Here is a 14,880-nt window from a genome sequence, read left to right on the forward strand (position 1 = left end):
AGGGGTTTGGAACTGGGTGCTCTTAAGGTCCTTTCCACCCCAAACCATTCTGTGATTCTGTGGTTATTAAGATTTAAAAGGATGATAAGAACATGTCCAGCCATGGCTGATGAAACTGTAAGTCTGTGCTAGAATTAGAAATTCATACTATTATACAAAAAAATCCAATCAAGTAGTAATTTACTGTGTGAATATACTGAATTTAAAACCTGCTTATGTATTACTTTTATTTCTCTCAGATTAAACTTGATGTTTCATACCCCAAGAAGACTGACCATGGAGAAAATGGCTTTGAAACAATTCAACCCCCAGTACGTGGTGAGCAGGAGGATGGTGATCAGTATGCCTGATCTGCAGGAGATCAAGCTGCCAGAGGCCCCTACCAGAAGATCCTCACTTCGAAGGCTAGAAACAGGAGTTGGTAAGAGAAGAATGAGCAAATACAGAGTCTTTCCTGTTGTCTCTATGGGTGACATCACTGAATCATTTTCACAGAAGCAGTGTTGGATGGTGAAAGGACATGGTGAACTGAGGCATTTTGAGCTGGGACCCCCTGTGTTTCTCCTTGCACGTGAAATCAGTCTGTAGCCTGCTGGAAGTTTTGCTGTAGCACGAAAGATTGGTCACAGTAGGATTGATACTGGAGAATTGCTTCCTGAGGTCATAACCATGTTCAGTCCTCACCCACCTTGTGTCTAGTTCTCCACTACGTTTAAATACAGGCCCAGGCTTAGCACTGTTTAACAGGCAAGGCCTGCAGAAACTGCATGGTGGGTTTTCTCCCCCCTTTTTTCATAGAATTATAGAATGGTAGAAACACGGAATATGAGATTGGAGGGGACCTCAAGGATCATCTGCTCCAGCCTCTTTAAACGAAGCATGACCTCAACTAGATGTCTCAGCACTGTGTCCAGCCCAGTCTTGAAAGTGTCCAACATCGGGGAATCGCCACTTCCCTGGGGAGATTATTCTCATTGGGAAGAGTTTCCCTCTTGTGTCCAGGAGTAACTTGTGCCCATCACCCCTTGTCTTTTCCATGCGACTCCTTGTAAAAAGGGAGTCTCCATCATCTTTGTAGCCACCCTTTAAATACTGGAACGTGGTGAGAAGGTCTCCCCTGAGCCTTATTTTTCCCTGTGCTGAACAAGCCCAGCTCTCTCAGCCTTTCCTCACACAGCTTCCCAGTCCTTGAATCATCTTTGTGGCCCTTCTCTGGACCCTCTCCAGCCTGTCCCACATCTTTTTCTGTAAAGCAGGGACCAGAACTGAACACAGTATTCCAGATGTGGCCTCACAAGCACTCAGTGAGACAATGACTTTATCTCTGCTGGTGATGCCCTTGGTGATGGAACTCAGCATTATTTTTAGCTTTTGTCCTTCCCCAGCATTGCTATTATCAGATTAGGGAATATTCTGATGGACATACAAACATATTTGTGTCCCTACCACAACTGTAATCATACTTGAATTTCATGTGATATGATTGCTTGTTGCTGTGGTGGGGATTGGTTTTGTCGTTGATAGTATCACTGGTTGTGAAGATACTTGCACTTTAACTCACTGCTGGCACTGATCAATGTACTTTTTGTTTGTTTCTAGCTGTGAGAATGCCCTCCAAATCAGTCAGTACATTCAAAATCCCAGAAATCCACTTTCCTCTGATCTTCCAGTGTGTTCACTCCTACTACACAGACTTCTATAACCATCTCAGCAAAGCTCTAAACACCTTACCACCTGATAACTCTGCACTGCTAGCACGGTACTTCTACCTCCGGGGACTTATCAGCCTGATGCAAGGGAAGCTGCTAAATGCACTTTCTGACTTTCAGAACTTAGATAAAACAGACTTAAGAATTTTCCCTACTGATCTCGTAAAGAAAATAGTGGAAACCATGGCTCCTGCTGAGCGCTTGCAAGCGGACCGCAAGCCTGAGCTGAAGAAGCTGATAAGTCGAGTGATGGAAAACCAAAGAGAAGTTACGAAAATAGATGACCATGTAAAAAACTTCGAGTTGCCAAAAACCCATATGCGGCTGGATGACTTTGTGAGGCGGATCCAGGAATCTGGGATTGTCAAAGACATAGACACTATCCATCGGTTATTTGATGCCTTAACAGTAGGTGAGTGCAAAACACGTTTTTAGTGACCATCTACATTGGTGCAATGACAATTTCAAACCAGTTTTATTATGAACCAAAATAATTTTCCAGCTGTTTTGAATTATTACTCAGATTTTCTGGGCTTCTAAAAAGTCACCATTTGTGAGCTTTATGGACAATTTTATTTAGTTAGGATAATGATGGAGAATGGATTTAATGTGTATACAAGACTGTCTATACTTGCATCCACAATAAAGACAAGGAATCACCTTATATTTGGGCACACAATTTACCATTTTTCATATTGTGTAAGTGAAGTAGTTTTGTGATCTGATGGTTTGCATGTCTGCTTTGGTTTAAGATTATGAGTAAAGTGAATATAGGACTGTCCTGATTGCTAATGGAAAATACCTCTGTGTTAGAATCCTGGAATAGTTTGGGTTGGAAGGGACCTTCAAAGCTCATCTAATCAAACCCCCCTGCAGTGAGCAGGGACATCTTCAACTAGATCAGGTCACCCAGAGAAGCTGTGGCTGCCCCATCCCTGGCAGTGTTCAAGGCCAGGTTGGACACAGGGGCTTGGAGCAACCTGCTCTAGTGGAAGGTTTCTCTGCCCATGGCAGGGGTTGAAACTGGATGAGCTTTAAGGTTCCTTCCAACACAAACCATTCTGTGCTTCTATTGAAATCCAGAATTCAAGTAGCTACTGTTAAATTCCTCTTGGATGCTCATCATAGCAAAAGGGAAGTTATGTTTCTTTCTGATAGAACTTTCTTCTCTCCTGGATGAGATCTGAATCTTGTGATTGATTTCTAAGAACATGGATTGAGGGTGATTTTATGACATGCTATTCAGTTCTCTTTCTGTGCCTAGTTCCTCTGGTACCTCTTATATTTTGTGACCACAGAGGATTAAACATTGATCGAAACAGGAAGACTTTCTGAAGCCAGAGGTAGCATATATCTTGCAAGAATTTGTGTGTCTTTGAGATTCTGCTGTCCAAACACTTGAATTCTTAGAACAGTTAATGACTTTAAATGCCTATTGCTGAAGTATGGGATATAGTAGCATTCGATAGAATAAAGAACCGGGAAGTCATGATGAAAAGTAATCAGTTCAGTAGGGAAGCATAAATCCTTTCCCTTTGGCTGCCTGGATTTTGGGTATGATTTAACATAGCAAGACTGGCACAGCATTTGCTCCCTCCCTCTATAGGGCAGGATGGAAAGAAGGATGTCAGATGCATGGGACCCGCGGCCTACACTAACTGCAGAGGAATCCTGCTTTGTCAAGAGAACTTTGTCCCTTTTAACTGTTTTCCAGGCCTGGTTTTTGTAGTTATTTTGTGCCTTGTTTACTCATAATGTTTTTAGAGGCCCGATTTAAAAGTTTATATCTTTTTAAAGCTGTCTTCCAGTAGAAATCTGTGCAATAGTTTCTCACAGTAGATGGGTTTTAATATTTCCTTTAGGCCATCAGAAACAAATTGACCCTGAAACATTCAGAGATTTCTACAACTACTGGAAAGAAACTGAAGCAGAAGCTCAAGAGGTGAATCTGCCACCAACAGTTATAGAGCATCTAGATAAAAATGAATGTGTCTACAAGTTGTCCTGCTCAGTTAAAACTAACTATGGTGTAGGAAAAATAGCTCTGACCCAGAAGCGCTTGTTCCTTTTGACTGAGGGAGGACGTCCTGGCTATGTCCAGATTGCTGCTTTCAGGAATATTGAGGTAAGCATCAAGTAACTTCTTGTTCTTTTTGATGCCTAGAGCTATAAACCATGTTATGTTCTACAAAATAACCCATCTCTCAACTTAGAGTTTCAGTAAGGAGTGTAGGAAGCACGTCTGGAGTCAGTAACATAAAGTGATTAGATAAAACCTTGGGTCTTTGGACCAAAAACTTCAGAGCTCCTGTAGTGTGGCTTGCTGCATGATGTTTGGAACTTAGATTTTCACAAAACCATCTCTGCTTAACACTGTGTATGGACAATTGAAATAATTAGCTGTAGTTAGAAATAAAGTTGCCCTGTAGGGTGAGTGCTGCACCTTACCTGTGACTGCCTGGTACATCCTCCTTGGTTTCTGTTTTCCATGCCTTTCCAGGATGTGAGGAGCACGACTATAGCTTTCCTTCTTTTGAGAGTACCCACCCTAAGGATTAAAACATTATCTAAAAAAGAAGTCTTTGAAGCTAACCTGAAAACTGAGTGTGATCTCTGGTACCTGATAGTGAAAGAGATGTGGGCTGGAAAGAAGATGGCAGATGATCACAAGGTATAAATGTGGGAGTTTCTAACTAAATATGTGCTTCCTGTCTCTGTTCTAAATAATTCATGCATCAGTCAGAACTTCTAGGTTTCTGCCAACAGCAGCTAAGTAATAAACTTATAGAATCATAGAATGGTTTGGGTTGGAAGGGACCTTAAACTCATCTAGTTCCAACCTTCTGCCACAGGCAGGGACACCTTCCACTAGAGCAGGTTGCTCCAAGCCCCTGTGTCCAACCTGGCCTTGAACACTGCCAGGGATGGGGCAGCCACAGCTTCTCTGGGCATAATACTTCTGGAATAATTAAAAAGAAATAAAAAAAGATATTACATTTAACAATGTAGGGTATTTTTTTCTCATCTGTTGGCATGGAACTTTTCATTTAGTCACTGGTTCTGTGAAATAATTTCTGAAGTTCACAATGTGGGAATAGTGATCCCACCTTGCTTCAGAATATTGGTGATTATAGATCCTTTCAACAAATAGAGCAAAATCTATGCTTGTGCCACAGAAACCTGGAGAAAATGGGTCATACAAGCAGGGTTCCCATTTAAACCACATAATTCTTCCTGACTGCTGAATTGAATAGTGAAGATGTAGTAATTCAGTGTAACAGATTAACACTGGCTCCTAGCTCCCTGCTCCATGACCTTGCTTGGGGATGGAACATCTGATGTTTGACTGAAGTAGCATGAATTATGTGGCAACTAGTGCTTGTGCTAAGCATGACGTGTGTTGTGACAGGGACACTTGTGAGATTAATGAGCAGCAGATAAACTACAGTAAGACTTTTGTCTTTAGGATCCTCAGTATATTCAGCAAGCGCTGACAAACGTTCTCCTGATGGATGCTGTGGTTGGCGCCCTGCAGTCCTCCAAAGCCATATATGCAGCCTCTAAACTGGCTTACTTTGACAGGATGAAAAATGAAGGTCAGTCACGTGGCAGGGCTACAAAGCCTGCTGGGTGTGCATCATCTGTCTCAGCTCTTTCTTGTTTATATTCTGGTTTTCAAGCTCTAGCAATATGAAAAGACATTAGTCTGACTGCACTTTCACAGATGTAGTTTAGTAAACAGCATTAATAGAAAGCTTAGGGATTTGTTTTATTCTTCCTTCGGTGCATCTGAACCTTCTGTCTCTCTGTTGGATGCTGTGGTTTTGTTTTAGCTGTTTAGCTGGTTGTGTGTTGCATGCTTCTGCTACCACAGTGCATACGAATGCTCTTTGGGCTCTCCTTATAAGCTAATAGAGGGAAAGAAAAGTGAGAGAAGTGAATAATGGTCCAGAATTATTACTTCCCAAGAATTATAGATCTATTTCAAGCTGAAGTGTGCACTTCATGACCTTTTAAACATCTATTTCAGTGCCTATGATGGTCCCCAAAACAACTTCAGAGACATTAAAGCACAAGATCAACCCCTCAGCTGGTGAGACATTTCCACAGGCTATTGACGTCTTGCTTTATACACCAGGTACAGTGATGCATTACTTGCTTTATGTCAGCCAGCTTTAATTAGCCTCTAAAGCACGTTATCTCCTAACACCTGCTATTACGACTGCCTCATTTGGTTACATCCTGACATGCTTTTGTTGTGTGTTGAATACTAAACCAGAAAATCATTAAGAAAGAACAGTAACATTGCATATTAAGACACTCCAAGGTTTAGCTTTCACAGTCTTAATTTGTCTTCCTGTGTGTATATGCCTTACAATAGACTGCAATTATGTTTTAATGTGCCAGTTTCCCATTAAGACTTCAGCCTCATTTACTGAGCAGGGTGGATGAATGATGCTCCACTTTTGATCACTATTCAGTGTTATTTCTTATCTTTTTGGCAGGGGTATTTGGTTCAAACATGCTTGAAATCCCACCCAGACCTCACGCCTGTGCCTCTTATTGTGTAGTATGTGATCTAATGTACTATTCATTGCATATAACTTAAGTTCACCCCTTAGAAAACATTATCAGTGTCCTTGTGAGCTTTTCTGTGGTAGTTGGCACATTTACATCTGACTAGTTCAAAAAGCATTGGAGGAAGAATCAGAAGAAAAGTTAGGGATGGTGTTCAGTGGGTGTGAATTTAGGTAGCAGACATGATAGGTCTGGATGGTCCTAACTCTTAACTTCATAACCTTACTAGTCCCCTGATGTGAGTTCATGTGGAATTCCTTGTATTTGAACAAGTTGAGACAAAGGGGGAAGGTTAGAGGAATTCTAAAGTTAAGAAAGTGGGCAGGAGCAACACTGTGGTGGGGGTTCAGTGGTGCTTTTCTTTCTTTGTAGTATGAGGCTTCTAAATGGAATGGAATAGATAAAATGAGTGGATTTATTAATAGTATTTCAGGGCTTAAAAGCCTTCCTGCATTCCCAGTTAGCCAAGTACTAAGTCATCAATGGGAAAGAGATGTGAGATTAAATGATGAGATGAGGTCAAGAAATAGTTGAGAACATGAACAAATTCATTGTGAGAACTGTCACTCATTACCCGGTGATGGAAGTTCCAGAACACAGATGGTTTTCATTAGAAAGCTGCTCTGCCTCGTGGTGGTTGTCCTACATTGTCTCCAAAAGTGGTTCCTTTTCTCTTACCTCATCTCCTTTGCTTCATTTCCAGGGCATCTTGACCCTTCAGAAAGACCTGGCAATGCTCATCCGAAATTGTGGTGCGCTTTAAATGAGGGGAAGGTGGTGGTTTTTGATGCATCTACCTGGTCTATTCAACAGCACTGCTTCAAAATGGGACGCTCAAAACTGGTAAGACTGGCCCACAGGTTGCTCTTGCTGCTTCAGCTTTGTGCTTTTGCTGCTCTGCCTGTATGACCCTGAAACACTGTCATTCCTTAAAAGATACTTTGGGCTTCAGTTAAGATGGAGAAATGGCCATTTTTGAGAAGAAGGGAAAGGAGAGAAAATGGGTTCATAATGAAGCAAGTCAGCTGGTGAGAAGTGATGGATTGGATGTTGGGAGGGCCTGCTGCCCTAATGGCAGGAATGGGTTCTTGGGGCAGGAAGGGCAGATCTGACACAGTTGAGGACAAATCATAGAATCATGGAATGGTTTGGGTTGGAAGGGACCTTAAGGCTCATCCAGTTCCAAACCCCTTCCAGGGGCAGGACACTTTCCACTAGAGCAGGTTCTCTGGGCAACCTGTGCCAGTGCCTCACCACCCTCACAGTGAAGAATTTCACCCTAATATCTAATCTAAATCTATAAAGAATAAGAGAATTAATATAAAGAGAAGGTGATAAGGACACCCCTAAGAATAGATGAAAACCTGTGCTGAAGAACTGGATGTTGGGGAAAGGTGTAAGGAAAGCAGGTGGATGATACTGAGCAAGAGACAGTGCTCTGAAAGAGGATGACTCAACCAGCAGCTTAAAGAGCATTGCTTATGAAAGACAACTGAAAAGAAGAACTCTCTTGATGAAAGGGGACCTGAACCAGAGCTGCAGATGAGTGAAAACCATGCAGGAAAAGGGATTGGTCACTTGTGTGAAAGCTGAGAAATGATGCTCTGGATGAGTGTGGGCCAGTCAAAAAGGGAGAGGTAAAGCTGATGATGAAGAGCTGGGTGGAGGGAAGGTGGAAATCCAGGAGAAGAGTCAGGTACTGACCTATTCTAAAGAAGAGAAAGAAAACAGGAGGAAAGGTTGGAACTGATGGGACTCAGGAGGGGGAGAAATTAAGAGCTTCTGAGTGAGGGAAGGACATTCCAGAGACAGTAAAGGAGAAGACAATATTTTCTTAGACATTGCTTCTAAGTGAGGTAGGAAGTAGGAAGTGTTTATATCAGTTAGGATGGCTTCTAATCCAGAAGAGAGAAACACAATAGCTTCTCTGGTTGCCCCTGGTGCTCTTTGTAACTTCTGCTTTGGGCCAGGAAATGCAGCTTTGAGTCAGTTACCAAGATAAATCATTAATCCTATTTACTGGAAGATTAACTCAGCAAAGAGATCAGTCCTTTCTCATTACTTACAGAGCAGAGCAGAGGATGGAATACTGCAACGCTGAGCCTTGATCTCTTACTGTAATCACCAGGAAACTGTAACATCTTAATGAAGCCTTTCTCCATGTTACATTAAAGAGTGATTTTTCTTCCAGACTTTATTTAATGCTGCTTTTTCTCCCCAGACTTGTATGATCATGGTGGAACAGAGTCAAGTGTGGATTGGTTCTCAAGACTCCAATATTTACATCATCAACACCCACAGTATGTCTTGTAATAAGCAACTAAATGATCATCGTTCTGATGTTTCAGACATCATTGTGGACAAGAAGAATGGAATACCCAGGTATGCTTAATTACAGTGTTGTCTCCTTAAATATACATATAGAGGCAAATATGAAGGCTGTATCTACCACCAGAGGAGTCATGGACATGTGGAGAATCTTTCTGTGGTTAAGTAGGAAGGCATTTTATGTAGCTAGAACAGCCAGCCTAGAGAATTAGGCCACCAGAGAGCAGATCCAAATGATCCAGTGTTGTGCTTTCATTGACTGCAACAAAGGCAAAAAGTTAACTTGTGCTCAAAGAAAAGGAGCCCATAGAGGAAATCAGTGACTGATTTTCCTAGCTGTTAGAAAGAATGTATTGTTTAGAACAGGGAGGCTTATCCTGCTAACATAAGCCTTCATTTAGCCTGCTTTTGTAGCTCACATATTGTATTTAGTAAACTAAGAGTTTCCTTTTGGAAGAAAGAGCATTATGTACTTTGGAACAAAGAGGATAAAAGAATGCTTCTCTGGCCAAGGATGAGAGCAGCCAGGAATTGGCAGCATCCAGTGATGAATCAATACAGATGCAGTTTGAAGACCACTTCACTTCTGCTTTGAGCACATCATCGACTAGATGTTTGCAGCATGCTCCTGGATTTATCCTGTTTGTAACAAATAATACATTTATTGTTTTGCTCAGGGAAAATGCTTTTGATCCTCTGGCAGCACTGGGAAGAGTGTTGGCTGGAGGCCTTCACCTGCTGTCTGGCCATGGGAGCAGCAGCTCCAGGCCAGACCACACACCAGCCATACCTCTGCCAGTGGGGCACTGAGTGTAACTGGGTTTAGGGACATTTGCTTAGGGGTTGGAACCTTCTGAAAAAGAAGGACATGGAGCTGCTGGAGCAAACCCAGAGGAGGCCACAAGGATGAGCAGGGGCTGGAGCATCTCCCGTATGGAGACAGGCTGAGAAGGTTGGGGCTGTTCAGCCTGGAGAAGAGAAGCTGCGTGGAGACCTCAGAGCAGCTTCCAGGGTCTGAAGGGGGCTACAAGGATGCTGGAGAAGGACCTTCATCAGGGACTGGAGTGATAGGACAAGGGGTGATGGGTTCAAACTGAAACAGGGAAAGTTCAGGTTAGATCTAAGGAAGAAGTTCTTCCCTGTGAGGGTGCTGAGGCACTGGAATGCGTTGCGCAGAGGGGTGGTAAATGCTCCATCCCTGGCAGTGTTCAAGGCCAGGTTGGACAGAGCCTTGGGTGACATGGTCTAGTGTGAGGTGTCCCTTTGCCATGGCAGGGGTGTTGGAACTAGGTGATCTTTAGGTCCTTTCCAACCGAACCATTCTATGATTCTATGACCCAGAGCAGTTGGTTGCTTAAATGAACATTCAGCTGTGTAGAGCCACCTACTTAGAATAAAGTGAGGGAAGAAGAGAAGTTTAGGTCCTTCCTAGGCACCTTGGTGGGCAGAGGATGAACATGCTCCTTCCACTCAAGACTCTGGTCATCTTATTTAAAAGAATTGGACCAACCCAATTGTTTGCTATTAAAATGATTGCAGCATCTGGCCTTGAAGCCTTTTGGACTTCAGTCCACGTTCTGTTGGAAATCATTCCCGTGCTTTACTCTTCCAGTCTCTGAAATTGAGAACATTCATTTGGCTTGTTGTAGAATTGGCTATTTTGCAAGTAACTCACTTCTGTGCATGCCCTTTGTTCTGAACCTGAATGTGCACTGCACTGTTGTTGGTGTTCTTTAACCTGTACCCACAGTGAAGCGTACTCGAGCAGCTTAGATGGAACAGTGATTGCTTGGAACATCAGCACTCTGAAAGTGAACCGTGTCTTCCAGCTGCCCTGCCAAAATCTCACTTCTATCAAGCTTCATAATGACCAGCTGTGGTGCTGTAAGTTCATTCCTCAAATAGTTAAAAAACCAAAGTACATCTTCTCATAACACACTGTTTTATTAGAACAAAACATTAATCTCAAAGTCAAATGCAGGAGTACATGATGTTCTTCCTCCATTCTCTGCTTCATCTGTTGAAGTAGCATTCTGTGGGTAAGGTCTCCAAAACACTTATACAGGTGGCAAATCCAGGGTGCCCAGAGGAGCTGTGGCTGCCCCATCCCTGGCAGTGTTCAAGGCCAGGTTGGACACAGGGGCTTGGAGCAACCTGCTCTAGTGGAAGGTGTCCCTGCCCGTGGCAGGGGTTGGAGCTGGATGAGCTTTAAGGTCCCTTCCAACCCAAAGCATTCTGCAAATGTCAGTAGTGCCATACACATGAACCTGGATCCAAACATACCTTAACAGAGCAGCAGCCAAAGCCTTGGGGCATTCCTGGTGCTGCTGCGGTGGGGTTCCCTTCAGCCCTGTTAACTTTGCAGCACAGACACTTGGTCTCAGTTCTGTAGATGAAGATAATTGTGTATTTGAGAACCCAAGTATGAAATGTCCTACTTTTAAGGAGTTTCTTTCTTCTCCTCTCATCATTTTTGGGCTCTGAGGTAACAGATGTGTGCACTGCAGAACAGCAACCACCATTTGGAGGAAGAGCAAACCTAAAAAGTAGGAGCTATGAAAAAAAGGAAGAAACACCTCAAAGGTTTCACTGTTGACTGAGAAACAAGGCAGTTGTTAGATGCATCCATTCTAGTTTGTCTTTTTTCTCCATGGTTTATAGAGATGGAAGAAATAGGCAGTTCTGTTCCTAACTCTTTGTCTTTAATATTGAAGGTACTGGAAGTTGCATACTCGTAGTGTCAACTCATGAATTCCAACTACAGCTGAAAATTGAGCATCACCTGAAGGTTCCGTGTTCCTGCTTCCTTTGCTTCCAGCTCTTTCTCGAGGTATTCTGTTTAAACTGTTAGTAGAGTTTAAAGGAAGCATTACAAGCCATAGGTACTTACTACAATGTGCTTCCTGTCAGCTGTGCTGATGTTAAACCTTTCTTTTTCCATGCTTCAGAGGGATGAAGTGTGGGCATCTTACTCGGGGAGTAGCGACCTGTATATTTGGAACACCAAAGACTTCTCAAGTCCACCTGAAAAGATTCATCTTCAGGGTTGCTCTGAGATCACTTGTATGATAAGAGTTAAAAATCAGGTGAGAGACATGGGGGCTGGTTTTACCTCTTGTGGGATTCTTACTAAAGCTTTGTTTGCAGCTCTCGGGGGCTGTCAGAGGCAGCTTCCTTACTGGGGGGCTGCATACTGGTTTGGAACATTGATTCCTCTTGGAAATGAGGGCAGATCATGGCTGCCCAGCACAACTGGTACACGTGTACCCCAAAATGCACGTCAACCCCAAAGCCTCTTTGGTGATGAGATGTATGGTGACTTTTACTAACCACTGACATCTTCAGGGAACCATAGAAACTGGAAGTTTAGGTCCCTTGGTGTTTAATCTTTGGGGCTCCTAAAACTAAGCCTGGGAAAAGGTGAACAGACAAACAGGAAATACCAATGAGCTGTTTCTGTAGCTGACCTTTTTCCTAGTTTAGTTACCACATTCCTAACTCAACAGAGACCAAAGGAGCCAACAGCTCCTACCTTGGCATCCTGTGCCCCTGTTGGCCTCAGGCTGTGTACCTGCTCTTTCTTCATGGTATCAGCTGTGCAATGATTGTAGCTGTGGTACCACATGGGCAGGTTCAGGGTTGATTTGCAAATAAAGAGCTGATATCTATTGGCAAAGCAACTTGCTGAAGGTTTTGCTCAGATTTTCCCTCTTTCCTTCCACAAAAATGACTTTTTTCATGAAGTACCTCGTGAAATGGGGAAGGTTTGTGTGTGTTCAGCCCTTGGTTAGATCTGTGAACTAAAATGGAAGCACCTCTTGAGACATCCTTCCCCAGAGGAGAGACTGAGATGTTTAACCCCTGTCCTCAGGGAGTTAGAGGGTTGTTTGGAAACCCCAAGGCATCCAGCTCTCCTGTGTTCTACTGCAGCCTTCCGGAACTACAAGAGATCTGGAGAGGGGCTCTTTACAAGGGTCTGTAGGGACAGGACAAGGGGGAATGGCTTTAACCTGCCAGAGGGTGGATTTAGATTAGATATAAAGAAGTTGTTCTTCCCTGTGAGGGTGGTGTTCAAGGCCAGGTTGGACACAGGGGCTTGGAGCAACCTGCTCTATGGAAGGTGCCCCTGCCCGTGGCAGGGGTTGGAAGTGAGGTCCCTTCCAATATAAACCAGTCTGGGATTGTATGATCCTTAAGAACTTTGTTCCTTTTCCACTTATTCCTCACTCTGCTCCACCTTAACTAACACTGAAGTCCAAATCATTGATACAAAAGGAACAACTGGCCAGTATCCCTGTGTGATCCATCTCCTGAGCCTGAGGGTTCATCTCTCAGCCCGGCAGCCTCAGTTGTCCAAGGGGGAGACTTGGGCCTGTTTTACTAGCTGGAGCACCCATACTCCTCCTCTACACAGCATTGCAGTTGTTGAGAAGTAACTTGCAGCCTGGTAAAGTCTAACAACAACATCAGTGGGGTCGTTTGCCACAGGCTTGGTTTTAAGTGCTTGAATTACACCTCTGCCTCAGGTTTCTTCTTACCTGTTTTTGGACCCAAGCATTCTGAACCTGCTGGTGCCCCAGTTTCCTGCAGGAGCAGGTTCCAGAAGTTCACTGCCAGCCATGTACAGAGAAGTACTTTCCACTAAGTGAAACTGGGCTCTTACTGGTTTCCCTCACTCCTCTGCTGTGGGATGTTGAATGATGGTTCTACATTCTGCTTCTCTGCCGTTCTGTGATGTTGTGGACCTTACTGTGATCCTCCCTAGCTGCCTTCCCTCCAGCCCATGGAACCCTGGTGTTTCCATCTCTGCTCATATGAGAGCTGTTCCTTTCTTGGTAGTTTTAGTTACTCTTCCCTAGGTTTTCCCTGCTCTCGAGGTACAGACGTGTTGTGGTTAGTACAGTGGGAAGGTGACACCTTCTGTCTTATTCTCTGCACTGTGTGTAGAACCAGAGGCAAAACAAGTCACCAGGGCAAAACCAGGCCGGGGTTCTGACAGACACTGACATGAACATGGAACTTCATCTATATATACAGGAACTTCTCAGTGTTCCCTTTTCCAGCCCTCACCGTATCAATGGGACACATAAAACTCCTCCACCGTGTCCTAGGCTGAAATATAAAGCAGTCCAAGTAACTGTGGTTTGGTTTCTGTTTCCCCTGCAGATGTGGGTTGGCAGCAGTGCGAGGCTGCAGGGCAAAAGCAAAGGGAAGATCTATGTGGTCAGTGCTGAGAAGAAGACTGTGGAGAAGGAGCTGGTTGGGCACGCTGACGTGGTGAGGGCACTGTGCTCAGCAGAGGACAGGTACGTCCTCAGCGGCTCTGGAAGGGAAGAAGGGAAGATTGCCATTTGGAAAGCTGAGTAGTTAAGCTATCCCAAATCCATCTACCTGTGCTGGAAGAAGGGAAGACCTCAGGCTGTGCTGACTCCAGCTTTTTGCATGTACTTCAGCCCCTTGTCAGTGTTACTGGTTTATATTTATTGAGTTATTTTAGTCCCTACATTGCTGGAGGAAGTGACAATAGAATCTTTCCTCACACCTTGTGCTGCTCCTGCACGTTGGATAAAGAGAGGGAAATGTGAAGAGAAGAGTTGCTGGCTCTAACCTTGACCTGTGGTGCTGTGAAGGGTTGGGGTTAGAGGCCAGACTGAAGCCAGCTCAGTGTAATCCCACTGGAGCTCTTCCTGGGCAGTGCATGGGGTGCCTAAAAACTGGGATTCAATACTTTACAGCCTGGGATAGCTGGAAATGGTCACTGAAAAGAGAAAAACAAGGTGTGTCTGCTGGATTTATGGAGTTATTGTAAATACTGAGTATCCTTTTGGACCAGCAGCTGGGTGTAGGAGGGAAGAGTGTCCCTGACCCCTGTGTGTGTGTGCATGGGGATGTATTTGACACGTGGACACTGGCAGGCTCTCCCTGACAGCACTGCAAGCTCCCTGCTGCTGCAACAAGATACTGGGATGCTCCCAATGGCTGTTTTAAACCTGATTTTCCTTTAGAAACAACTCGCAGCACTTGGCATTTGTAACAGTTTGTGAAACTGGGTCTTATGTTTTCATCTGAAGCACTTATTTATTTCACTCCCATGTATGTTATATATTATACTTGCTTTTGGAAGCGACCCTTCAGTCAGTGTGCAAAGCAGCCTCTGCCACTCCTCCCTTTGGTTCCTGTCATCAGAGGAACTGCTGCTACTTTGTGTAGAACCCACAGAGTCCTCAAACTACTCCTTAGTTACTAAAACAAGCATCCTCCCCTT

General features: G+C 43.9%; 1 protein-coding gene across 1 annotated transcript in view; it reads left to right on the forward strand.

Moving 5' to 3' along the window:
• Window positions 1-13,982, forward strand: part of DENND3 (DENN/MADD domain containing 3) — a gene marked incomplete at its 5' end in the record, with an annotated part of 32,271 nt that extends 18,289 nt beyond the window's left edge. Inside the window, 12 exons of the mRNA XM_010019929.1 lie at window positions 240-421; window positions 1,600-2,121; window positions 3,572-3,834; window positions 4,210-4,380; window positions 5,176-5,305; window positions 5,740-5,847; window positions 6,991-7,130; window positions 8,509-8,669; window positions 10,366-10,499; window positions 11,330-11,445; window positions 11,564-11,701; window positions 13,782-13,982. Of these exons, the coding sequence (XP_010018231.1) occupies window positions 240-421; window positions 1,600-2,121; window positions 3,572-3,834; window positions 4,210-4,380; window positions 5,176-5,305; window positions 5,740-5,847; window positions 6,991-7,130; window positions 8,509-8,669; window positions 10,366-10,499; window positions 11,330-11,445; window positions 11,564-11,701; window positions 13,782-13,982 (2,266 nt within the window). The remainder of the gene's footprint in view (window positions 1-239; window positions 422-1,599; window positions 2,122-3,571; window positions 3,835-4,209; window positions 4,381-5,175; window positions 5,306-5,739; window positions 5,848-6,990; window positions 7,131-8,508; window positions 8,670-10,365; window positions 10,500-11,329; window positions 11,446-11,563; window positions 11,702-13,781) is intronic.
• Between the last annotated feature and the right edge of the window lie 898 nt (window positions 13,983-14,880).

This window comes from Nestor notabilis, unplaced genomic scaffold (genome assembly GCF_000696875.1).
Source record: "Nestor notabilis isolate BGI_N333 unplaced genomic scaffold, ASM69687v1 scaffold3478, whole genome shotgun sequence".
Taxonomy (NCBI): Eukaryota; Metazoa; Chordata; class Aves; order Psittaciformes; family Psittacidae; genus Nestor; species Nestor notabilis.